This window comes from Hypanus sabinus, chromosome 11 (assembly GCF_030144855.1).
Source record: "Hypanus sabinus isolate sHypSab1 chromosome 11, sHypSab1.hap1, whole genome shotgun sequence".
In the NCBI taxonomy this organism is placed as follows: Eukaryota; Metazoa; Chordata; class Chondrichthyes; order Myliobatiformes; family Dasyatidae; genus Hypanus; species Hypanus sabinus.
In genome coordinates, this window is record NC_082716.1 from 78,744,870 (window position 1) to 78,772,518 (window position 27,649).

At 39.3% G+C, this 27,649-nt stretch overlaps 1 protein-coding gene across 2 annotated transcripts in view; it reads left to right on the forward strand.

Annotated features, from left to right (window-relative positions):
- suco (SUN domain containing ossification factor) overlaps positions 1-27,649 on the forward strand; it is a 141,928-nt gene that overhangs the window by 73,859 nt on the left and 40,420 nt on the right. Inside the window, exons 9-15 of one of the 2 annotated variants that reach the window (XM_059984819.1) lie at positions 3,286-3,353; positions 8,875-8,982; positions 9,435-9,540; positions 14,024-14,044; positions 15,732-15,787; positions 17,540-17,631; positions 25,515-25,580. In XM_059984819.1, the coding sequence (XP_059840802.1) occupies positions 3,286-3,353; positions 8,875-8,982; positions 9,435-9,540; positions 14,024-14,044; positions 15,732-15,787; positions 17,540-17,631; positions 25,515-25,580 (517 nt within the window). The remainder of the gene's footprint in view (positions 1-3,285; positions 3,354-8,874; positions 8,983-9,434; positions 9,541-14,023; positions 14,045-15,731; positions 15,788-17,539; positions 17,632-25,514; positions 25,581-27,649) is intronic. The other variant, XM_059984820.1, reaches the window with a different exon arrangement.

Consider the following 27,649-nt stretch of genomic DNA (forward strand, 5'->3'; position numbering starts at 1 on the left):
AAGCATTGTCTATGGCGTTGTGGTCAACATTGAATGTTGACCAGTCAGTCAGTGGTGTGCATTTACTTTTCTGACCTAATGAGCTTTATGATTAAGATTTAATTGATTAAAGATTTAATTTATGATTGAGCTTAAGATTTATGAAATGTTTTAATATGTTTAAGCTTTATGCATTTTTTTATGAACTCCTGCAGTAATGTCCTGGAGCTGAATTGATAGGCCTGCAAATAACCATTGAAGGCAGAAAGATATGGATTAATTACTGATGACCAATTTTTGCAAAGCTTGTAAATGAAATGGTCAGTCTGGTGCTTCCTTGATCTCTGGTTATTTGCTGCTGCTTTTTGGAATTTAGTTGTATTTTTTGTCTGATTGGATCTTGGTTATAATGAGGTCTAGTTCTCAGTGTGGTGAATTAATGGACCATGATACCATAGCTGACTAACTCTTTAATTTAGGATAGATTGGGGAAATTCTAGGTAAGATTTAATCTGTCTTGGTTTTACAGGACTGGATGTATCTATGCTGTGTTTCATTTTGTAAGGTTGCTAACTGTTAATAGCTGTATTAGAACAGTGAGTACTAGAGTAAACCACTGGCACAATATCTAGGGTGTTTGTTTTTGAGGTTTGCTATATTCGGCATGCTCAGGTTTTTGATATTGTGTAGTGAATTTAAATGATTTGAAGATTGGCTTTTTTGCCAATAAGAATATTAAAATATTTAAAAGATCCGCCGTTTCCTGTACCAGTGTGATTTAAGACAAAAGCAATGCTGTATGTAGCATTCTGTTTTTTTTTAAAAAAGCAAGAGTTTGTTTCTGCTTTTGGAATGTGAAAGACAAGTGAGGTTTAAACTTGGCTTTTGCATTTCCTTTTTGAAATTTCGAATAATGGAGTATTTGTATTTAGCAATCAATAGACAATAGGTGCAGAAGTAGACCATTCAGCCCTTCGAGCCTGCACCGCCATTTTGAGATCATGGCTGATCAATTACTATCAATACCCGGTTCCTGCCTTGTCCCCATACCCCTTGATTCCCCTATCCATAAGATACCTATCTAGCTCCTTCTTGAAAGCATCCAGAGAATTGGCCTCCACTACCTTCCGAGGCAGTGCATTCCAGACCCCCACAACTCTCTGGGAGAAGAAGTTTTTCCTTAACTTTGTCCTAAATGACCTACCCCTTATTCTCAAACCATGCCCTCTGGTACTGGACTCTCCCAGCATCTGGAACATATTTCCTGCCTCTATCTTGTCCAATTCCTTAATAATCTTATATGTTTCAATCAGATCCCCTCTCAATCTCCTTAATTCCAGCGTGTACAAGCCCAGTCTCTCTAACCTCTCTGCGTAAGACAGTCCAGACATCCCAGGAATTAACCTCGTGAATCTACGCTGCACTTCTTTTACAGCCAGGATGTCCTTCCTTAACCCTGGAGACCAAAACTGTACACAATACTCCAGGTGTGGTCTTACCAGGGCTCTGTACAAATGCAAGAGGATTTCCTTGCTCATGTACTCAATTCCCTTTGTAATAAAGGCCAACATTCCATTAGCCTTCTTCACTGCCTGCTGCACTTGCTCATTCACCTTTGGTGACTGATGAACAAGGACTCCGAGATCTCTTTGTATTTCTCCCTTACCCAACTCTGCATCGTTCAGATAATAATCTGCCTTCCTGTTCTTACTCCCAAAGTGGATAACCTCACACTTATTCACATTAAACGCCATCTGCCAAGTATCTGCCCACTCACCCAGCCTATCCAAGTCACCCTGAATTCTCCTAACATCCTCATCACATGTCACACTGCCACCCAGCTTAGTATCATCAGCAAATTTGCTGATGTTATTTTTTATGCCTTCATCCAAATCGTTAACGTAAATGGTAAACAGCTGTGGTCCCGATACAGAGCCCTGTGGCACCCCACTCGTCACCACCTGCCATTCCGAGAAATACCCATTCACCGCTACCCTTTGCTTTCTATCTGCCAACCAGCTTTCTATCCACGTCAATGCCTTCCCCCCCCCCCCAATGCCCTGAGCTTTGATTTTACCCACCAATCTTCTGTGTGGGACCTTATCAAATGCCTTCTGAAAATCGAGGTACACTACATCCACTGGATCTCCCTTGTCTAACTTCCTGGTTACATCCTCGAAAAACTCCAACAGATTAGTCAAGCATGATTTACCCTTGGTAAATCCATGCTTGCTCGGCCCAATCCTATCACTGCTATCTAAATATGCCACTATTTCATCCTTCATAACGGACTCTAGCATCTTCCCCACCACCGATGTCAGGCTGACAGGTCGATAGTTCTCTGTTTTCTCCCTCCCTCCTTTTTTAAAAAGTGGGATAACATTAGCCATTCTCCAATCCTCAGGAACTGATCCTGAATCTAAGGAACATTGGAAAATGATTACCAATGCATCCGCAATTTCCAGGGCCACCTTCTTTAGTACCCTAGGGTGCAGACCATGTGGACCTGGGGATTTGTCAGCCTTCAGTCCCATTAGTCTTCTCATCACCGTTTCCTTCCGAATGTCAATCTGTTTCATTTCCTCTGTTGCCCTATGTCCTTGGCCCATCCATACATCTGGGAGATTGCTTGTGTCTTCCTTAGTGAAAACAGATCCAAAGTACTCATTAAATTCTTCTGCCATTTCTCTGTTTCCCATAACAATTTCACCCAATTCATTCTTCAAGGGCCCAACATTGTTCTTAACTATCTTCTTTTTCTTCATATACCCAAAAAAAAGGCTTTTGCTATATTCCTTTATATTCCTGGCTAGCTTGATTTCGTACCTCATTTTTTCTCCCTGTATTGTCTTTTGTTCCTTAACTTCCCAATCATCTGTCCTCCCACTCACCTTAGCTCTATCATATTTCCTTTTTTTTAATGCTATGCAATCTCTGACTTCCTTTGTCAACCACTGTGGCCCCTTTCCCCCCTTTGAATCCTTGATTTTGCACCTTGTGCATTATTCCCAAGAGTACCTGCCATTGCTGTTCCACTGTCTTTTCTGCTAGGCTATCCGTCCAGTCAACTTTGGCCAGCTCCTCCCTCATGGCTCCATAGTTTCCCCTGTTCAATTGCAACACTGACACCTCCGAGCTGCCCTTATCCTTCTCAAATTGCAGATAAAAGCTTATCATATTATGATCACTACCTACTAATGGCTCCTTTACTGCGAGATCGCTTATCAAATCCTGTTCATTACATAAGACTAAATCTGTATAAACATTTCATATACTGATTGTGTTTATTACAATTTTGACTTTCAGAGCAATTCAGCAATTCTGATGGAAAATATGGACTTGTATATGTTAAATCCATGCAGTGCAAAAATTTGGTAAGTAGTAAACTTGGGTGTAAAAATGCTCGTTAAATGTTTAATTTGTTTCTTGATGCAGGTTATACATTGTAATAGAAAGTAATGAGTAGAAGAACAATTTTCATACTTTAATATTACACATAGCATGACCAGAGCAGAGCACTGTTCCCTTAAGCTGCACGGGTGTGTGGCTGCGCAGTAAATGAAATGCTTCCTTGCACCTTGCCTTTGTTGCCATGCAGCTGTAATTTTGAATTTGAAATAATGTTAATATAATTTTGAAATTTGGTAATATAACTGCAGTGCCCTTTAATTACATGTTAATGAATATTATCCATAAATTTTCACAAATGTACTACGTCCTTTACTTTGAAACATTTTAGAACTGAATTTCCTGCTCAGAGCAATGGTTGATCTGCACAGTTTTTTCTAAAAAAAGATTAGAGAGAACGTTAGCACAAATTAAGCCATTGGGCCCATTGATTTTGCATCACCATTGGATCATGGCTGATTTATTATCCTTCTCAACTCCATTCTCCTTCCTCCTTTCTGTAACTTTTGACACCCTTAAATTGTAAATGTCACTTCACTCCTTAAGAAGGGAGGGAGGCACAATACAGGAAATTTTAGGCCAATTGGCCTGACTTCATTGGTTGGCAAGATCTTACAGTCCATTATTAAACATGAATTCAAACCCACTTCTCCCACACCGATCTTTGAGCTATGCATTTAGTCTTGTCGTATTAACCCTGTGTAACGCCCTGGTTAAAATTTTTGCTGCAGTGCTGTAGGTATTTCATTTTAACAGTTCTTAAAGAGCAGTCTGTTCTGCTTTCAGCCTGTTTGGGCTTGAGCTGAGATAAGGGGCTTTATTGTTCAATTTAGGAATGTGATGTCAGCCGATCAGGATGGTGGAATTGGGAGAAAATTCTAGAGTGCTAGGTGGAGAGGTTTTTTGAGGGACACTGGTGTGGGTTGAGGTCTTTGGCAGGAACTGGGAGAAGATTGGAGGGAAGATAGATGGCTGAGGATGCCATCCCTGTTGTGCAAGGTGCCTTTATGCAGATGAATGGTTTCAAGGAGAAAGGATCAATACTCCTGTGGGAGAGTGTAATTGTAGAGATGGATTGATAGAAGGTGATGTGTGCTTTCATGCAGACTGAGGGTCCAGTGTTATGGACAAGTTCAAGATGAGCTCCAACTTGTGTGCATGTTTGACTGTTTAATTATAATGAGCCTCTTGTTTATTCTTTAATAACTCTGGTTGTTAATGTTCATAAATATACTTTCTTTATAATTGTATGCAGTGTATGATCTGTTATTTCTGGCTGACTATGCGATTGTGGGGAGGGGGCAGTCAGTCATATAGCATTCACACAAACCAGAGTTTAGATGGGCGAAACATCCCAACCTCACGGTTTTGGCAGGACCAAAGTCGTTTACACCCTTGGCGCCCAGTAAAAAGGGGTTTCACCTGTACCAATGGGACATGGCTCAGGTAACAATCTAGAGATTTATGTTTTTGAGTCTGTTTTAATTTAGTCCCTAGCTGCTCAAATTCCCTCAACAGAACCTTTCTTTGTACTTCCTATGTCATTGGTACACGCAGACCATAACTGGATTCTTTCCCTCCCACACCAAATTCCTCTGCAGGTCAGATGAGATGTTCTGAGCCAAGTGGCCAGGCAAACAATGAACCTAGCAGCAGAGAATTGTCTATTCCATTGATTATACTATCTCCAATTACAACTTCAGTTCTCTTTCTTTCCCCGCACACCTTGAATGGCCCTCTGAACCATAATCCTTCCAGCAGCCCCCACTCTCATCCTCACAGGGAGCAACAGTGTCAGACCTGTTGGGCATGAAAGTGTCTAAGTAATTCTTCTACTTTCCCTGATGGGTCACAGTGTTCAAAGCTTAGATTCCAGGTCATCAGCTTCAAGCCTGAGTTCCTCAAATAACACTTGCTCAAATGTGATAATCAGAAGCCACAGTTGGATCCACCGGCTCCCACATCATGCATCACCTAATCCTGCATCCCTAGTTGTGATATTTTTTTTCTTTTAATTAACTAGAATATATATTTTAAAAAATCCATACCTGTTTTTACATACTGGCTTGTGCGATTCTTGCCAAAGTGTCCTCAAACCTCAGATTTCTACGCTGATCCACGATGCAATGGCCAATCTATGATGGATCATATCTGCGCCTGTTCTCGCAAAAATATCTTAAGCTAAAGCCTCAGTTTCCCCACTTTAATTCTACTCTCATATTGTGACCATTCCCACATGGCTGTTTTGCACATGGCTGTTTTTTTTTCATTTCTTTATTTTGGCTCAAGCGTAACTTGTACACAACAGGACTTGTTCTTTTTTTTTATCACTAATTTTTATTGCAACACCAACAAATTACATTCAATACAACCAGTTGCCGATTGCATTTTGACTGTTTAACCCAGCCGCTCCCCCAACCCTCATCCCCACCCCCTTCGCCACCCACCCCAGCACCCTGACAAACCCCCGCCACCACTGTCCCCCTGCCACCCTTCTCCCCTCCAACCAACCAACTGAATAGCAGTGCATATACAGACAGTGCATTCCTATTTTAACAGAAGATCTTTTAAGTTAGATATCAAATTTGTCCACATTAAGATTGTGTTTGGTTGTGCATCATTTACTCTTGCTGATGATAATTCCAGGTAAGAAATGTCCAAAAAGCTCCGAAGCCAGTGAGTATATGAAATATCATGAGGAGGTTTCCAACGCCGGACTATAATCTTCTTAGCTGCAGTTAGGCCTGCCAGCCAGATTTTGCATGTTTTTTTCTGAAGGGAAAGGTGGGAGTCATCATTTAGAAGATGTACAGTGGGGTCCATAGGTAATTGTACCTCTGTTAGTTATGTAAGAGTACTAATAACCTTCCCCCACAAACAAAAAAACCCCTGGACATTCCCATACAACATGTATAAAAGAGCCAACAGTTCCGTGGAGGCAAAATGAGCAATATGGGTCAGGAACCAGTCCCACTTGGTGTCTAATTCTCTGTGTTAGATGTGCTTTATGACAAAATTTCAAGTGCATATACAGATGATTTGGGCTTTTCGAAGCACTGGCAGCATTATCCCAAATTGCATCCCAGTCTAAGTCTTGTCCTAATGCAGATATGTCCCTATCCCAGGCTTTCATTCCTGATGTGGGCATATATTTCTGGAAGTTTAGTTTATCATAGATATATGACACTATCTGTCTTGGAGCACTCTGTACCAACTTAAAATGGGATGGTCCTTTAAATCTGACCCCCAGGGAACCCTGTAGGCTTTACAAGCTGATCTTACTCTAAAGTAGAAGAAGAGGGTGTTTATCAATATTATATCAAGATACCGGTTCTTAAAAGCTAAGGATAGTACCTGCTGCATTAATATCTTGAAGAGTAGTAATACCTTTATCCGCCCAAGTTCTGTTAGTGAATGGCTCTCTCTCCCCCCCCCCCCCCGATAGAAAATTATTGTTCCATAATGGAGATTATTTGCACCATACGCTTTTAAATTTTAGGAATTTTTGGAATTTTTCTGCTGCTGTAAACACTTGTAGCATGTGGATTAAAATTGGACCTTAACACACATCACATTTTTTGGTAGACATATAAGCAGCAAGTCCTTCAACCTTATTAGTTCTATTAGCTCTTGTTCTATATTTTTCCATGACAAAACTGTATCCTCCTCCATACAATAGCTAAGACTTTTTAATACAAATGCCCAGTGATACAGTTTAAAATTTGGACATACCAATCCCCCATCCGACTTTTTGAATTGTAGAGCTGACACTTTATATTTGGTTGTTTACTGTTCCAAACATTGCATCGTAGTAAGGAGTCCAGTTTCTGCCAGTATCCTGCTAGAGGCGCAAGTGGGATCATTGAGCTGATAAAATTAATGCGGGGTAAGATGTTCATTTTAATGACTGATAGACAGGCTGGCACTGATACTGGCAGGTGTCTCCATCTATAAATATCTTGTATTTTTTTTCAAAATTAAAGAGTAATTTGTTATAGCCACAGATGATGGGGAAGTATTAACTTTAATATCCAAGTAGAGGACCTCATTTGTAACATTAATCTGGGGAGGGAGAGACACCTTACTTTTATCTGTATTAATCAGCATCAGTGCTGATTTTGATGGATTAACCTTGTATCCTGAAAGAAATCTAAATTGCTTCAGTGTTTTTAAAACATGGGGGGGGGGTTGTTTCTTGAACATTTGCCATATAAGGTAATGTGTCGTCTGTGTAAAGTGATATCAAATGTGATGTTGTACCTATTGTAATAGGGGAGACCAGAGGAGAGTTTTTAATTAAACGTGTAAGTGGTTCAATAGATATAGTAAAAGTTAAAGGAGACGGAGGATGTGATTGTCGTGTAGCCCCGTCCTATGTCAACATGTCCAGAGGCCACAGTTTAAGAATAAGAGGTAGGCCATTTAGAACTGAGTTCAGGGAAAACTTTTTCACCCAGAGAGTTGTGGATCCATGGAATGCTCTGCCTCAGAAGGCAGTGGAGGCCAATTCTCTGGATGCTTTCAAGAAAGAGTTACATCGAGCTCTTAAAGATAGTGGAGTCAAGGGGTATGGGGAGAAGGCAGGAACGGGGTACTGATTGTGAATGATCAGCCATGGTGACATTGAATGGCAGTGCTGGCTCGAGGGGCCGAATGGCCTGCTCTTGCACCTATTGTTTATTGTCTATTGTCAAATAAATCTGAGAAACCTCCTCCCACACATACTCAGGCTGAGGGATTTGCATACAGTGAATCATATTGATAAATTTATCACCGAACTTAAATTCTTTTCCAACTCTCCAAAGATATGGCCATTCAAGGCGATCGAATGCTTTTTCAGCATCTAGAAATAGCAGACCACAGGCAGGCGGGATTTTGTGTTGCACTCAGTATGTGTAAGAGTCGACGAATATTATCAGATGTGAGACGTCTCCTGATAAAGCCCGTTTGATCTGGGCTAATTATTTTCTCAACTACTGTCCCGTGTCTACTGGCTAAGACTTTAGAAAATATCTTGAGGTCGGCATTTTTCAAGGGGATTGGACGGTGATTGGCACACTCTAAGGGGTCCTTACTGGGCTTAGGTATAACTGGTCAGGGCTGTGTTTAGATCTCTATGGAAAGCACCATTTCCAATAGCATAATTTAATGTTTCTAACCATACTGGACAAGAATATTCTAAAGTTCTCAGGTATGTCATCTGTTCCTGGCGTACAGCCTTATTTGTAGCTTTGACTGCTTTGAGTAGCTCATCCAGGGTAATAGGAGAGTCTCGAGTTTTGGTGTCCTCTGACAACGTAGGGAGGTCTAATCCACTAAAAAAAATCAGTGAAGTCATTCTTAGAAGAAACTGAGCCACTTAGATTCAGTTCTTTAAAGTAATTCTTGAATGTGACTTATTCTTTTTAATGGTTCCTGCTCTATCATAGATTTCTCTCGTTACTTCAAATAACAACAATACAGCAATATTTCATTTTCTTTTTGTAGGTTTGTAATTGAGTTGTGTGAGCCCATTCAAGTCAGGCAGCTTGATGTTGCAAACTTCGAGTTATTTTCATCCTCGCCAAAGGATTTTCTAGTTTCCATCAGTGATAGGTATGTTTTATGGGTATTTAATGGGGTTATTACAAAATTTTTGTTCAATATAACATCAGTGTTTGTTCACCTTAAATGAAGGTGATGTAATTAACTCCTGTATAAATAAATTCAACTTCATTTAACTTCAGAATCAGGATGCCAGATGTTAAAATTCTGAGGCAAAAAAAAACACAAATGTTACAAGTACTTCAGATCAAAACATATCTAGAAATTTGAGCAGGATTAACATTTTGGGTTGCTGATGTTTTGTTAAAGGTACTAATGGAAGGTGAGAATCTTGTTTGTCCATGAATGTTGCTTAAACTATTTACAACATCCTTTTATTTTGTGCAAAAAGTGAGTGATTTTTTTCTGCTTGAAGATGAATTTTGTGCTGTGCAGCTAAAATCTAACTTTAAATGGTTTTCTAAGTACTTAACTACTATTCTGGTCACTTTTATTACTTTCAGGTATCCTACTAATAAATGGGTTAAACTCGGCACATTCCATGCTCTGGATGAGAGAACAGTGCAGAGCTTTCCTTTAGATGAGCAAATGTATGCCAAGTATGTCAAGGTAAAAGTATATTTTGTTTTCAGAATTGGAGCAAATGAAATAACTAGCACTTCAATACTGCTTAGTTCCACTAGTTTCAGGAATACTTCATAATGAAATCAAATATTAAGTATTTTTTGTTTTTATGAATTTTTGGCAATTGTAGCCTATGCTATCTGCTTGATCTTGCAGTGGCATTCTCATTATTTGAGCCAAGCCGTAAATAGTACTCAAGCTACTGTGTGTAAACCTATATGCTTTATAAAACGTGTCTTGAATGGGTTATATGTACTTCAGTTCTAATACCTAAGAAATCTTCCAGCATAGATTTGCTACGATATTTTCAAATGGTTCAAATCATTCTTTCCACCAGCTTGTGTTAGATAAATCTTGCATAGCCAGAAGGAGCTCCAAAATAATTAGTCTGTCCTGAATTTGGACATTTACTACTTTTTATTTAAACAAAAATATTCACGTTGTGTGATCTTTGAGTAATCTTCCAAGTTTACATTACATTTGGTGCTTGAGACATATGAGAACTAATGAGTGTGAACAGCCACCTTGAAAGGATGTCCAGAAAAAGCTAATAATTCATTTTAGTTTTCAGTTGTAATTATTAATGATTAAGGATTCCTTGAAGCAGCCTTCTCCCAACATGTGGGCTTTAAGACTGAAGTGACCTTGAATGGTAAAACATGTGTGAATCCAATACAGTTTGACTGGGTTTGTTAGACTTGATCTGGAATGTCAGTGTGGGAATGAGTATATGTAAAACCCTGAAGTGGAGACTGCAGGAAGGCTGTTGAGGTTTATTTTCATGCTCACCAGGTACTGAAATTTATAATGTAAATGATATACCAGAAGAGGCTTACAAGAAGTGAACTTCTTAGTTCAGCAAAGATGTTTGTACAGCATATTGCATGTATGTCAGATGACTTTTACTTTAAGATGCAATTGTGAATTGTCTTTTAAACTAATGTTTTGTATCTGGAAAATATTTTCCAGATACTAGCTTGATAATAGGTACTTTTGTGGTTGCTTCATTATATGAGTGTAGGAAAATATTTTGTGGTGAACCTCACTATGATATTTTCATGGCAACAAGGCCTTAAGACCAGACAACATAGCAGAATCAGGCCTTTCGGCCTACAGAGAGTACTCATGACAATCCATCATGGCTGATTTATTATGCCTCTCAACCCCACTCTTCTGCCTTCACCCCGTAACATTTGACACCCATACTAATCAAGAACCTATCAATCTAATGACCTGAACTCCTCAGCCACCTGTGGCAATGAACTCCATAGATTCACCACCCTCTGGCGAAAGAAATTCCTCCTTGTCTGTTCTGAAAAGGTGCCCCCTCTCTTAATGAAGCTGTGGCCCCAGACTCCTCCACATCCACTCTTATCTAGGCCTTTCACTATTTAATAGGTTTCAATAAGATTCCCCCCCACCCCATTCTTCTAAATTTATGCGATGCATGCCTGGATCCATCAAATGCTGCTCAAATGTCCAGCCTTTCATTCTCAGGATTGTTCTCATGAACCTGCTCTGCATCTTCATTGCCAGCAATCTTTTTTTAAAAGGGGTCAAAACTGCTTAATACGCCCAAGTATAGTCTGATCAATGCGTTGTAAAGCCTCAGCAATGCATCCTTTTATATTGTAGTCCTCTCAAAATGAAGGCTAATCTGCTCAACATGGGAGTTAACATTTAGGAAATCCTGCATGAGGACTCTCAAGTCCCTTTGCATCTGAGTTTTGAATTTGTTCCCTTTAGAAAATAATTGTTGCCTTTATTCCTTCTACCAAAGTGCATGACCATACACATCCCTCCACTATATTCATTTTGCCACTTTGACTATTCTCCTAATGAGTCCTTCTGCAGACTGCTTGCTTCCTCAACATTTCCTGCCCCTCCATCTATCTTGTATCATCTACAAACATTGCCACTAAGCCATTAATTCTGTCATCCAGATTATTAACATATGAAGTGAAAAGTAGTGGGCCCAACACCGTGAGGAACACCAGTAGTCATCGGCAGCCACTGGAAAAGATCCCTTTTATTTCCACTCTTTGCCTCCTGCCAGTCAGTCAGTGCTGTCCATGCCAGTATCTTTCCTGTAATACCTTGTGTTTCTATCTTGTTTAGCAGCCTCATGTGCTGCACCTTACCAAAGACCTTCTGAGAAACATAGAAACATAGAAAATAGGTGCAGGAGTAGACCATTCAGCCCTTCGAGCCTGCAGCACCATTCAGTATGATCATGACTGATCATCCAACTCAGAACCCTGTACCTGCTTTCTCTCCATACCCCCCGATCCCTTTAGCCACAAGGGCCATATCTAACTTCCTCTTAAATATAGCCAATGAACCGGCCTCAACTGAGAATTCCAGTAAACAACATCCACGACTGTCCATCATGCCTGTTATTTCCTCAGTGAATTCTAGCAGATTTGTCAGGGAAGATTTTCCTGAAGGAAACCATCTGACTTCGGCCTACTTTATCATGCGCCTCCAAGTACCCGGAAGATCATCCCTAATGAACTCCAACATCTTCTCACCAACTGAAGTTAGGCTCTAACTGGCCCGTAGTTTTGTTTCCTTTACTACCTCCACTTCTTGAAAAGTGGAGTGACATTTGGAATTTTCTTGTCCTCCTGAACCATTCCAGAATCTAGTGATTCTGAAAGAGCATTGCTAATGCCTCCACAATCTCTTCAGCTACTGTTTTCAAAACCCTGGGGTGTAGTCCATCTGGTCCAGCTGACTTAACTACTTTCATATATTTCGGTTTCCCAAGCACTTTCTCCTTAGTAATAGCAGTTACATTCACTTCTGTGCTCTGACTCTTGTATTTCTGGCATACTGCTGGTGTGTTCCACAGTGATTCAAAAGATTCATAGTGCATTTATTGTCAAAGAATGTATAAATTATACAACCTTGAGAGCTGTTTGCTTATAGGCAGTTGCAAAGCAAAGAACCTGAAAGAACCCAATTCTTAAAAAAAATCCCTGCAGAAAAAGAGGGAACAAAATGAAACAAATCATGCAAATTTGAGGAGTCCACAGACCATTTGTGCCAATGTTAAAATTGTTTGAACCTCGCACTAGTACCCAGGCCCTGCCACGGCGTATTGTTCCGGGCCTAGATGTCGCTGCCACAGAAGCCGTTGTCGACCTCTCCAAATCAGCTTGGTGTCCAGAGCGATTGAGCCTTGCCCGACTCTCGATACCCTGCCTATCTCGCCTATCTGGGCTGGTGTTTGGACAGCTATTGTATCTTGCATTAGGATCTGGGCCTTGCTGCTGCAAATTGCTCCAGGCCTAGAGCATGTTGCCCAGTAATTTGCTGTGAACCTGGATTTCGCAAACAATGGGAGCGGGTAGCAACAACAGCATTCCAAACCAAATTGTGTCCTTGGATCCAAATCCCCGGAGCAGCTCAGAGTAGGCCCAAAGCCACAATTCATCATTTGCTGAAGAAGCTGTTCTTGACCTCTTCAAATTGGCTTGGCACAGAACGATCTGCTCTCACGTCTGGGTTAGTTAGACAGGCACTGGAACTTCTCCGTCCCATCTTCTCCCCTCTGAATCATCCACTCCAACCAGCAGGGTTCCAACTCCAAGTGCATCGATGTTGCAGCACATCAGCAGGACACATCTCTCAAATTTGCTTTGCTCTCACCTCGCCTCTTTGTTTGCGGTGATAGTTTACCACATTTTACTTAAGAAAAAAAGTGTTAATAATGTTCTTGATTGAATTCCTTTGTTCTCAAACCACCAGTAAGCTGTTGCATGTCTTCAGTAGCACCATCTTAAACTGGGCAGGATAAATACTTCAGCTCATCTGCCATTTCTTTGTCCCCCATTACTACATCTGCAGTGATTTTCTGATGTCCACTCTCTCCTCTCTGTTTATATATGAAAAAACCTTTGTATCCTCTTTATATTGTTGGCTTATATTGAATTTGTGAACAAATTCATTTTTTCAAATTCATCTGGTTTGCCAGCATTGACATTGTTTTGCTGAACTAAAGACTGTAATCTGTAGATTAGCACCGTTTTCTTTTTTCCTGTCCACACTTGAAGGCGTGAGAGCTTTTGTGGTGAACTTCCAGTTCTGTGCTGCTGTTATCTTTTTAGCTGAAATATAACCCGAATCATTGTGAACTTTTTTGCCTTGTGCAGCTGAAGTCATTCAATGTGCAGTGCCTTTATTAATATTAAAACTGAAATTAATAAAATGTTAGAATTATTCTGTAAGGTTGTATTTGTTAATCTTTAATCTTGTTAGATTTATGGCTGATTTGGAAGAGTTCGAAGCACCTGGACAATTTTATTTTGTTGTTTCCCCAAGTTCTTCAGATGACTATATTTGGAGAAAGACTTGGAAAATATTTGCCATTTAATGGTACTCTGATATTTTTGTAAAATCTAGTGATCAATGTTGACAGTTACTTCTCTTACTGACATCTTTTTCTCCCTTTCTCTTGCTTCAGATGTTCATCAAATACATAAAGGTTAGCATGAATAGAAGTTAGTCATGGATTGGAAGTTTCCTTTCTGGAGGCACTGCTAGCATGCATGAAGCACCACATTGCATGCCTTTACTAATGAAATCATGTGCATTGGCAAAACTAACCAAATAAATCATACTTTTAAATGCAGAACCTCTCCAATTGGGAAAATTTAGTGACTGGGATGTTTGTCCACAAATTTTCATTAACTATTTTGAGATCCTTCATGAAGTTTGGTGAAAATCTTATTTATATGACTGGAGTTGCAGCAAACACAAAATACTTCTTTTGCGGAAATGGGTGACAAATTTTGGTGTTATTGTTGCTTTCAATTATTACTCATATGCCGGTTTAATCAAATTTTATTTTCCTGTTCAATCAAGTAAAATCCAATTTTCCAGTTAATGTAAAAAGTGACATCTTGCAATTCAAGTCTAGTCTTTAAAAAGAAATCACTAATATACCTTAAATTCCATTTATTCCCCCTCTTTTGCTACACAATTGGCTAAATAAGTAATCTTCTGTTTCTTATTGTGGGAAAAATCAATACTGTGGATTGTTTTGCTCTTTACAATGACTGTACAGCATAAAATTGGGTTGTCACTCCTAGTTCTAAGTCTTTTATTACAAAAGTGATATTTAGATTTTTGATTGTTTAAAACTGTCTGAACAGAAAATAAGTTTGAGAAAATGACAGCTAGTGCTGATAAGTGTCTCCAGACCAGAGCATTGTTTCAATACCTATTGGATTTTCATCAAACTTAAACTCATATAGTCACTTACTAAATTTTCAAAAGGACTCTCTAAAAACTATTAAGACATCTGATTTATACTTTGGTAACGTTCAAGAATGATGTTTGCAGCCGTATTCTCAACACTGTCCTGTCTTGTTAGTAAGGAAGCAGATTTCTTTTACAAAACAAATTCTTAACCTAAATATGTTGTATTATGCTAGCTTATTAATGATCTCATTAATAGAAAAATGTGTGGTTTTGCCTGTAATTCTGTTTTTGAAGTGACTCATGATAAGCCTTAAAAATAAATATTTGTTTGTAATAATGAGCTGATCTCCATTGTATGCAGTTTTCATTGAAGCCTTGATGTGTTGAAAGTTTCTTTCATGCAGATGAAGTTCTAATCACTTAGCAACAGGTGCCTTGTATTGTTCAGGTCTTGTAGCTTTGAATTAATTTTGGACTTATTTTCAGTGTTTCTTTCATTGTTAGCATTTGTAGTGGATGATTGACATCAGTTGCGAAAGCCATTAACTCATTGTATGAGGAGTTTTAATTTCTAAGCGTCCCTCTATTTATATGCAAGTAATACTGTTGCTTGACTTGGGTAAATATGCACGGAATTGAGTGTTCATTCATGTGTAAGTAGCTTTTTAAAATTCTTCAGAATATATTTTTCTATGTAGTTTAGAGCCTCTGCATATTTATTACATTAAAAGTTGTAGAATTGGTTATTATAAATCTGCAGATTTCCAGTATTTACAATATCTTTCACAAATTGCACTTGAAAGGTAGCAACCCAGCACTTCCTCAACTCACCGGAGCATTTCTGTTCTTTTAAATTCTTGTGTGGTTTTACTTCTGATTAATGACTTTCCTGAATTTATCGCCAGTTTTCTCCTAACTTGAACTGTTGAATGTTGCCTCATATTAATTCAGTATTTGTTCTTTTGTAGGTGGAGTTAGTTTCACACTTTGGATCAGAGCACTTTTGTCCCCTTAGCCTTATAAGGTAAATTTGTAGTGAGATTTACAGATTGCAGCAGTCAGTGTTCCCTTTTCAGTAAAGTAATCAGTAAAGTAAATACAAAAACCAGCTTTTCATCTTGTGATTTCCCCAAAACCTTGTGCTAGAATGTTATTATTACTATTATTTAATGTATCTGTCACTGGCAATTGCTGAATTGAAGTTGGGGTAATTCACTGTATGTAGTATTTGTGTTTTAGTATTGTCCTTCCTGCTTTTAAAAGTCAAGTACAATATATAAACGAGAGATGCTGCAGAAGCTGGAAATCCATAGTAACACACAAAACACTGGAGGAACTTTGCAGGTCAGGCAGCATCTGTAGAAATGAATCAATGTTTCAGGCCGAGAACTTTTTCAGGATTGGAAGAAAAGAAGGCAGACACTAGAGGGAAGGAGAATTAGCAAGAAGGTAATAGGTGAAGCCATGTGGGGTGGAAAGGTAAAGGGCTGGAGAAGAAATAATTTGATAGGAGAGGAGAGTGGACCATGAGAGGTAGTAAATAAAGGACTCCAGGGGAAGGTGAGATAAGCTTAGCAGGCCAGAATGGGGAATAGAAGAGGAAATGGGAGGAAAAAAAACTTACCAGGATGGGAAATCGATGTTCATGTCATCAGATTGGAGGCTACCTAAATGGAATGAGGTTTTGTTCCTCCACCCTGGAGTGGCCTTATCATGATAGAGGAGGCAGCCGTGGACTGGGATGTCAGAATGGGAGTAGGGATAGAAATCAAAATGGTTGGCTACTAGAATATCACAGAGCTGAGGATCCTGACAAAGCAGTTCCCCCAACTTACGTTGGGTCTTACCAAAAAAAGGAGGCTGCATCAGGAGCACTGGATACAATAAACTACCCCAGCAGATTTGCAGGTGAAGTGTTGCCTCACCTGGAAGACAGAGGCACTGAATGGAGGTAGAGGAGGTATACAGAAGAATGGGCAGGTATAGCATTTCTCTAACCTGCACAGATGTATGCTAGGAGGGAGATTATTGGGGAGGGATGAATGGGCGAGAGTATCATAGAGGGAGCGACCGCAGTGGAAAGCAGAATGTGGGAGGGAGTGAATGATGTTTTTGATGGTAGATCCCTTTGAAGATGGCGGAAGTTGTGGTGGAAGGGAACCACTGTTCTTTGAAGGAGGAGGACATCGCTGTTCTGGAAAGGAATGACCCATCCTGGGAACAGAGCAGCGGAGATGAAAACACTGAAGAAAGGGAATGTTTAGCCAATCAAAAGAAATCAAACAAACACTGCCTGATGTGTCATTAAGTTGAGAATTATCCCAACGGTCTAGACTCTAGAAGAGAAATTACGCTGCTTTTCAACCAGCCTGTAATTTACTGAATTGGCAGATTTTTAAAAACTGTTACCTATTGTAAATCTCAAAAGCTGGGCTGATTTTTGGAGCAGTCTTTCTACTTGCAATGCAAGGCATATTATTGAAATATTACCAAAATATAAAGGCTGTGATAAATCTTGAAGGATTGGGAGCTGGTACTTGCAAGTGAAAATGGTTCAAACTACAAATCCAAAAATCAAAAGTTGAAATAGAAGAACTGAATATTGCTATATTTAAAAATGGCTTCATCAAAGTTGGACTAAAATACTTCAGTGTAACATTTTAGAGGTAGTATCACGGAGATGAAATAAATAAGCCCTGGACTGAAGGTGGATCTCTCTATGTACTGATGTAATTTTCCACTGCTTTCAAAATAACATTGAACATTTTTGTGTTAGGGTGTTTGGTACCAGCATGGTGGAGGAATATGAGGAAATTGCTGATTCTCAGTACAATACAGAGCGTGTAGAATATCTTGATGAAGATTATGGTATGGATGTTTTATTGCTATTTTTGTAAATATTGCTTTGAATCTTGAAGATATCAAGTAAAGTAGTTCTCAGTTTCTGTGCATTGTACGAGTAGCTTAGTCTGTAATTACAGCATACTGCTTTAGATAATTTTAGTCTGAAATGGAGATAATGTCTTAACATAAGCTTACCGACTTGTATTGGTATCTTGGTAATGCTTCCTGCCACATCACACATTGCTTTCCATGACTACTTCAATACGCTTCTCAGTATTCCTGCTTTATTTTGTCCATCTGATGATGCCATTTTTCTGACCAGTACTTCAAATCTGTTTTCTTTCTGTCCCCTCAGCCAAAGATTTGTTATTAATAAGTTTGATTGGATTCATTATAATCCTGTATTTTTGCTCTAACTTAGGTGTTTGTCTTGGCTATCCCAGCCTTGTCCTCATCCCATTCCCTTGCTCTGTGCTTTTCACCTCTAGCTTCTGCATTTCCAGGTGAAGGGACATTTATTTGTGCTGCTTCAAATTTACTGAACTGCAGTTTATTTGCAGTGTAGTCACTTCTACTTTGTATTCAATTCCGTGTTTCTTTTTAATTTGTTATTTGTCTTTTTAAATCTCCATCCTACAGCATTCCAACCTTTATGCTGTTTCCTACACAGTGCAAATGCAACTCAATGCAGGCTTGAGGAATAACATTTCTTAAGTGTTGAATACAATAAGTATTGACCATCATTAATATTTTCTACTTCATATTTCCACCACCCATAATATTTTTCCTTACTGATTTCAGATTCTGCTGTTCCAATTTATGTCTCCCCAAATTGATCTTTTGTTTCTTGTTCAATTTCTACTCTTGTCTGCACTTACCCATTACTGCCCATTTTGTTATTTGTTTCCTGTTTTAGCACTTTAGCACGGGCATTTCGTTTTGCTCTTAGTCCACAGCTGTTCACTACTTATTGATCTGCAGGAGGCAATAAAATACAAGGTATATCAAAGTGTGCAGATGATAACGGAATTAGCTGGAGAAGAATGTTGTGATGAGGACCTTCCCATTCTGCAGTGGGATATTAAGGATTTGAGTCATTTGGTGAAAATATGGCAAAGAGAATTTAATACTTCCCCGTACTTGCTATCACATTCTGGCACTCATCCTCCTTCCCCTTCTCCCATGGTCCAGTCTTCTCTCCTGTCAGATTGTTTCTTCAGCACTTTACCATTTCCACATATTACCTTCCTGCTTCTCACTACTTCTACCCTCCCTCACCCACCTATCTTCCCTTTCATCTGGCTTCACCCATCGCCTTCTAGCTTGTACTCTTTCCCCTCCCTCCACCATTTTTATTCTGGCTTCCTCCCCCTTCCTTTCCAGTCCTGATGAAGAGTCTGAGCCCGACTCTTCCTGTAATGTCCTGGTGAAGAGTCTTGGACCAAAACATCAACAGTTCATTCCCCTCCGTAGATGCTATCTCATCTGCGGAGTTCCTTCAGCATTTTTGTGTTGCTCTATATTTCCAGCATCTACAGAATCTCTTGTTTATTTCTAAATTGATATCCACTTCTGATAGAAGCTTGTTTATGGTGTTTCCATTCTATTCCATCTGATTCTTCAGCACATGCCATAGTTTATTAATAATGTAATCTTTCCCTCAAAGTCTGTAACTTTGCTAATGAACTGGAAAATAACATGCTTGTTGTCTTCTTTACAATTTGGATGCTGTTTCTGTAGTGTTTATTGAAAGGCGTATTTGGAATTTGAGCAATGTGTAATGATCACACAGACTGAATACATTAAACATTTACAACAGAAACACAGAATCTGTGTAGCACTAAAAATGCTGGAGGAACTAAGCAGGCCAGGTAGTAGCTACATGAAGAGGAATGAACTGTCAACATTTTGGGCCAAGACTTTTCATCAGGGCATTAGAGGTCTTGGCCCAAAATGTCACCTGTACATTTCCCTCCTGACCTGTTATGTTCCTTCAGCATTGTGTATGTGTTAAACAAAAACCTGTTGGATCATGCTCATACTTGAAACAGTCTCTTAATCTATTTCTTCCATGTTATTTAAGATAAGTTGCAGATCTGTTCTGTTTTTATGTAAAGAATCAAGCCAATATGTGATAAAAGCTGAAAACTGGGAGTTTTTTGACTGACTCTCTGGTTTCCGTTCCTATGCAATGTTCCTCTTTCCACCTGCATTTTTCCTTTCATTTTATCTTGCCTGCTCTTTGAACAAGATATGCCAATTTTTCTTTCACTGGAAAAAGCAGAAAATGTGGTAATAAGGTGCCTACTTGTTGGAAATGTCAATCTGTCTTTTGCTTTTGAGTTGGGCTTCAGTGCCAAAATTTAAAGTTATGAATAAATAATACTGGTTCCAACTTTCAGCTGTAGGCCATGTGTAGTGGCAGGAAAGTCTTTTGTGATGTGATATGCCTTGCATATTGCAGTATATTAAATGTAATGACATTGAAGTTTAAAATTCATTGATGCAATTAGTAGCTGTCTGCTTGCTGTATACACAGTGGCGTTTGAAACTTTACTTCACTTTGTCAACTTTTAATGGTTGGTTCAAAGTGACCAAGATCCATTACGTGTACCTCTAAGGAAATAAATCTTGGAGCATTGCTCAAATTTCAAAATCTCGATCTCCTGGATCAAAAGAGAACCTGGACATATAGGATGTCCTAAATTAACATTCACTGAACTCTACTGATTAAGTAATTAATCCATGATGAATCATAGACATGGGACAATACAGACCTTAATTGTTCTGTGTCGTAGCCACACAGATGTGTCAAAACTAATATTACTTTTCAAATGTTGTAGCAGAGGTCCTCTTGTAATTAATATTAAGAAATTTGTTAACACAGGTGGGTTTTGACAAAAATACTGATTCACAAGATCATATAAACTCAACTATTGGCTTTGATTTAAACTGAACATCCTGTGAGGAGAAAGTCCACTGACTGACTCCTGAAGCATGAGTTTTGTTTTTCTCCCTTACGATTGTACCTCTTATAAAGTTATGGTTATGCAAACCTCTATTTTCAGTGGGGTAATGAGAGACACCAGGCTGTTGTCTGGGCATTGATTTTAAGAATGTATTCTCCAAACCAACTTTTTTTTTGAGATGAGTAAAGAATTTATCAGATATGCCTGGAGACAAATCTCTGTCACCATTTTGTCATGAACTTGGTGTTGAGGCATACTTGATAGCTCATTCAATTAATATACCGTTGCAAGAAAATTTGTGAACCTTTAGCACTTGCCTAGTCTTCTGCATAATTACTCATAAAATGTGGTTTGATCTTCATCTGAGTCACAATAATAGATTGACACAATCTGCCTTCAACTAATACACGCAAACAATTGTACTTTGCATCTATACCCTTTAAACTCTCAGAGTCTAGGTTCAAAAAGAGTATGTGAATCTTTGGAGTAATGCTTTCTATAAATGTTGTTTGGTGTCAGGTGCTCCAATCAATGAAATGAGATTGGAGGCATGGGTGCAGAGGTGCCCTGCCCTATAAATTTAAATAAAAAAGGCATGTGGTCAGGACACCGACAGAGCCTGTTCTTCTCAAGAAAGATCCGTTTGTGTGCACCATACCTCGATCAAAACAACTTTCAGAGGACCTTAGAAGAATTGTAGAGATGCATGAAGCTGGAAAAAGCTACAAGAACATTTCAAGAGACTTGAACTTCAATGTTCCATGCACCATTAAGTGTGAATGTTTTAACAGAAATGCACATTGCTACATTTGGAGGGAAAGGGGCTCTGCACACCAACACCAAGACTACCTCCAAACTGTGAAGCGTGGTGGAAGGACCATCCTGGTTTGGGGCTGCCTTGCTGCCTGAGGGCCTGGACAGCTTACAATCATTGAGGGAACAAGGAGTTCAAAATTGTGTCAAGACATTTTACAGGAGAATGTCAGTATAGCGGTTTGTCACCTGAAACTTAATAGAAGTTGGATGATGCAACAAAATGATCCAAAAGCCAAGAGTAAATCAACAACAGAATGGTTTAAAAATTAAATTTGTGTTTTGGAGCGGCCAAGTCAGAGTCCAAACCTGAACCCAATTGAGATGCAAACATGAGGAAATCTGCAGATGCTGGAAATTCAAACAACACACACAAAATGCTGGTGGAACACAGCAGGCCAGGCAGCATCTATAAGGAGAAGCGCTGTCGACGTTTCGGGCCGAGACCCTTCGTCAGGACTAACTGAAAGGAAAGATAGTAAGAGATTTGAAAGTAGTGGGGGGAGGGGGAAATATGAAATGATAGGAGAAGACCAGAGGGGGTGGGATGAAACTAAGAGCTGGAAAGGTGATTGGTGAAAGTGATACAGAGCTGGAGAAGGAAAGGATCATGGGATGGGAGACCTCAGGAGAAAGAAGTGGGGTGAAAGCACCAGAGGGAGATGGAGAACAGGCAAACGACTAAATATGTCAGGGATGGGGTAAGAAGGAAAGGAGGGGCTTTAACGGAAATTAGAGAAGTCAATGTTCATGCCATCAGGTTGGAGGCTACCCAGCCGGTATATAAGGTGTTGTTCCTCCAACCTGAGTTTGGATTTATCTTGACAGTAGAGGAGGCCATGGATAGACATATCAGAATGGGAATGGGACATGGAATTAAAATGTGTGGCCACTGGGAGATCCTGCTTTCTCTGGCGGACTGAGCGTAGGTGTTCAGCGAAACGGTCTCCCAGTCTGCTTTGGGTCTCACCAATATACAAAAGGCCACACCAGGAGCACCGGACGCAGTATACCACACCAGCTGACTCACAGGTGAAGTGTTGCCTCACCTGGACGGACTGTCTGGGGCCCTGAATGGTTGTGAGGAAGGAAGTGTAAGGGCAGGTGTAGCACTTGTTCTGCTTACAAGGATAAATGCCAGGAGGGAGATCGGTGGGAAGGGATGGGGGGGATGAGTGGACAAGGGAGTCGCATAGGGAGTGATCCCTGTGGAAAGCAGAAAGAGTGGGGGAGGTAAAGATGTGCTTGGTAGTGGGATCCCGTTAGAGGTGGCGGAAGTTACGGAGAATTATATGTTGGACCTGGAGGCTGGTGGGGTGGTAGGTGAGGACAAGGGGATCCCTATCCCGACTGGGATGGGGGTGAGGGCAGATGTGCGGGAAATGGGAGAGATGCATTTGAGAGCAGAGCTAATGGTGCAAGAAGGAAAGCCCCTTTGTTTAAAAAAAAAAGGAAGACCTCTCCTTCATCCTGGAATGAAAAGCCTCATCCTGAGAGCAGATGCGGCGGAGACAGAGGAATTGTGAGAAAGGGGGTAGCATTTTTGCAAGAGACAGGGTGGGAAGAGGAATAGTCCAGGTAGCTGTGAGAGTCTGTAGGCTTATACTAGATATCAATAGATAAGCCGTCTCCAGAGATGGAGACAGAAAGATCAAGAAAGGGGAGGGAGGTGTCAGAAATGGACCAGGTAAATTTGAGGGCAGGGTGAAAGTTGGAGGCAAAGTTAATGAAGTCAACAAGCTCAGCATGCGTGCAGGAGGCAGCGCCAATGCAGTCATTGATGTAGCTCTGTAAGCCTGTGCCAGCCAAACAGCGGGCATATTCAAGAACTTCTTCAACCTCTCACTGCTGTAGGCGGAATGTCCCACTTTCTTCAAATATATATGGGCTGCCTTAATGACTATCACCTGTTAGCACTCACATCAACAGTGATGAAATGATTTGAGAGATTAGTCGTGATTAGACTGAACTCCTGCCTCAATAAGGACCTGGACCCATTGCAATTTGCTTATCGCCACAATGGGTCAACGGCAGACGCAATTTCAGTGACTCTCCACACGTCTTTAGAGCACTTGGACAACACAAACACCCGTGTCCAGATGCTGTTCATTGACTATAGCTCAGCATTTAATACCATCATTCCCACAATCCTGATTGACAAGTTGCAGAACCTGGGCCCCTGTACCTCCCTCTGCAATTGGATCCTCAACTTTCTAACTGGAAGACCACAATCTGTGTGAATTGGTGATAATGTATTCTCCTCTCTGACAATCAACACTGCTGCACCTTGGGTGTGTACTTAGCCCACTGCTCTACTCCATGTGTACTGTGTAGCTAGGCATAGCTCAAATACCACTTATAAATTTGCTGATGAAGCAACCAGTGTTGGTAGAATCTCAGGTGGTGATGAGAGGGTGTACAGGAGTGAGATACTCCAACTAGTGGACTGATGCCACAGTACCAACCTGGCACTCAATGTCAGTAAGACAACTGATTGTGCACTTCAGGAAGGGTAAGATGAAGGAACACGTACCAATCCTCATAGAGGGATCAGAAATGGAGAGAGTGAGCAGCTTCAAGTTCCTGGGTGTCAAGATCTCTGAGGATCTAACCTGGTCCCAACATATTGAAGTAGTTATAAAGAAGGCAAGACAGCGGCTGTACTTCGGAGTTTGAAGAGATTCGGTACGTCAACAAATACACTCAAAAACTACTTTTGTTGTGCCGTGGAGAGCATTCTGACTAGCTAAGTCACTGTCTGGTATAGAGGGGCTACTGCACAGGACCAAAAGAAGCTGCAGAAGGTTGTAAATCTAGTCCTTCATCTTGGACACTAGCCGACAAAGTACCCAGGAAATCTTTAGGGAACGGTGTCTCAAAATGGCAGCGTCCATTATTAAGGACCTCCAGCACCCAGCACATGCCCTTTTCTCACTGTTACCATCAGGTAGGAGGTGCAGAAGCTTGAAGGCGCACACTTAGCGATTCAGGAACAGCTTCTTCCCCTCTGCCATCCGATTCCTAAATGGACGTTGAATCTTTGGACAGTACCTCACTTTTTTAATATACAATATTTCTGTTTTTGCATGTTTTTAATCTATTCAATATATGTAATTGATGTACTTATTATTTTTATTTGTTATTTTTTCTCTGCTAGATTATGTATTGCATTGAACTGCTTCCAAGTTAACAAATTTCATGTCACTTGCCAGTGATAATAAACCTGATTCTGATTCTGTTCAATAAAGACATGAAAAATACAATTGTTCATGTGTTATTAGTTTAGGCAGTTTGTGTTTGTCTATTATTGTGACTTAGGTGAAAATCAGACCACATTTTATGAGTAATTAATGCAGAAAACCAGGTAATTGCAAAGAGTCCACAAATTTTTTCTTGAAACTGCACATCTCTTGTCTTTTCAAATACAAATGCAGTAAATGGTTGAGTTTTTAGTTATAAGTTTGAATCTTTTTTCCCTTCTTTTTGATACTGGCGATTTCCCCCCGAGTCATCATTTGGAAGGGGGCTTGCCTCTCAGAAGTCAGAAGAGGATTATGAACATTGAGTAAAACCTGCATAAATATGTTGTGTGGTTGGATCTAGCTTTTGAAGTTGTTACTCTTATTTATAATCTTCAACTATAGGGAGGGAATTGATTACATACTGTGGCTCCAAAATTCTTCGTGCCCATTATTTTGAGGAACTAATGGTTGCACAGTTGGGATGTTGTAAGAAGCTGTTAATGTTTTTCAACGTGCGTTACCTAATGATAAGCAAAATCTAAAAATGACCTTTGTTAAATGTTATTAAAGTCGCTTTAACTTAATTTTGATGTTTAAAAATGCAGCTTACTTTTATTTTTCTGTTTGTGCTTGGTTTTTGGTAGAGTGATTGCACTGTTTTCCAGAGATTGTGTAGAGTCTGAGCTTGTAAAAAGCAATCTTATTATATGCATCTTTCTTGAAAGGACCTGAATGGCTTTGTACATGTGTTATTTCTACAGTGTGGTAATGATCAACAATTTTGATAGTTGCTTTCTTCAGCTAGCAATTGATGCACACCTTGCTATCTAATGTTTGCATGTAGCTGTTGTGAAAATGTTTGTATGTCATTGCTATTAAACAGATTATCCATTGGATTATGGTACTCAAGAAGAAAAATCATCGAAAAATCTACTGGGTTCAGCCACGAGTGAGTTTTTAATACATTTTTAATTCCCCATTTTGAACTACGAACAGATTTCAAAATTTGTGACTGGATCCATAGCCATTAATTATAATGCCTTTCCTCTGCTTTTCTTCATACACGACCCACCTCTGATCTCTTGTTAATCATGCTTTTATGTTTGTTTTGGTCCTTTTTATTTTCTTGATCACTTTGCTTATCTCATAACCTGTTTGCAGAACTTGTGATTAGAAGTCGAGTATCCCGAGTTGATTTTAGCTAGATGTAACACATTGTCCAAATCTGTAACAAATAACAATATCCAAATTACCAATTGGCATTTGTAATTTTCAATTGACTCTTAAAAATACTTATGTTTTTGTTATGAGAGGGAGTTGATTCAGTCTGTTCAACTGGTTGATAAACATTTTTAGGTATGTGTGTGGCTAACATTAATTGCCCTGTCTAATTGCCCCATAGCTGTCACCTTGAACCTTCTGGTAATGAAAGACTGGTGATAGTTTAGAATGGTTGGTAACTTGCAGGGAACCACCTAGTAAAAATAATATTGGATTATGAGGAAATTGTGTTCCTGTAATTTGTTCCAGTAAAAGTCTTAAATTTGTCCAAAAAGGTTGAATTTTAGAGCACAATTTCCTCATAATCCAATATTATTTTTACTAGGTGATATTGAAGGGATAAAACCGAAACTAAAACTAGATAAGTATCAGAAAGAATTTATAAAAATTGCACTGGCAGTAGCCAAAAAAGCTATTGCAGTTACTTGGAAATCGGATACACATTTAAGTATAGATTCTTGGAAGAAAGAAATCTATGGTTGTATTCCATTAGAAAAAATTACTTATAATTTAAGAGATAAATATGAAACATTTTTGAAAATTTGGAGCCCTTATTTACAAAAGACAGGATTAAATATATAGATGCTTTGAAGATGAAACAATTGGTTATTAGGGGAAAGAAATAAATATACATATTAAAATTATTACGAATTCCATGGAGCATGTGGAGATCTTCCAACCACCAGGCATTCATTTATTCTTTCTTTTTTTCTTTCTTTCTTTTTTTTTCTATGGGGCAGTTAGGGGGGAGGGGTTAAGGGGAGGGGGTATGGGTTATATACATTGTTTTTTTCATACTTTGTAATCATTTAAAAATGCAATAAAAAATTATTTAAAAAAAAACTTGCAGGGAACCTATAGGTTTTGGGAGTTCCAATGTGTTTGAACACAAAAAACTTAATATGTTTTGCAAGTACCTTTGTCCAGTGTATGTAATTGGTCTAAGGTGGGGATTAGACCTCAAAGATCTTTTTTAAAAAAAATGAAGGTTGTGATTAGAATCTCAGTAACTTGAAGTCACACTAAAAGGATGATTGTGTCATTATCCTTCATGCTGAATACAGCCAGCATTATTTCAAAAACGGAATCTTGTCAAGAACAAGATGTATCGTTCACTTTTTAATTTAAAACGAAGTTATGTTGATTTGTTTCATCAGACTGAAGCCCATAACTTTTTGAATCTTTAGTTTTGCAAATCAATATTTGTTGCTATTCACATTCAGCAGACTTTGCTGCAGGGCACCCAGAGAATGCCAAGAACAATATTTAAAAATAGAGATTTGGCATATTTCATTACCTGTGTCATTGAATGTTAAAGAAGAGAGTCAAAGAAAGAGCTTTAAGGGCACTAGTTCCAGCTTCTGACAAATTGTCCCATGCATCTCATTGGAAATACAAAAACTAGGGAGGATTTGGTAGGGGTATAACATCAAACTCTTTCTTCTATAATGTTCCTTGTCACACAACAAGTTTGTATGCTTTAAATTGGGGCAAGTTAACAGCATGATTTCTGTTAATCTGTCAGATGAAAAATGTGTAGGATTCTGGGAGAGGAAAGTAATAAATTGGAAAGAGTATATGGTTAGTTTTCTTATTTTTTTTAATAAACTTACAGTAATGCTTTAGTACATCAGCCATAAAGTTGTTGAAAAGTGGAGCAAGCTCAAAGGGCCAGATGGCCTGCTTAAATTATTTTCTATGACATTCTTGGCCTGTGTCATGCCCCTTACACTGTTT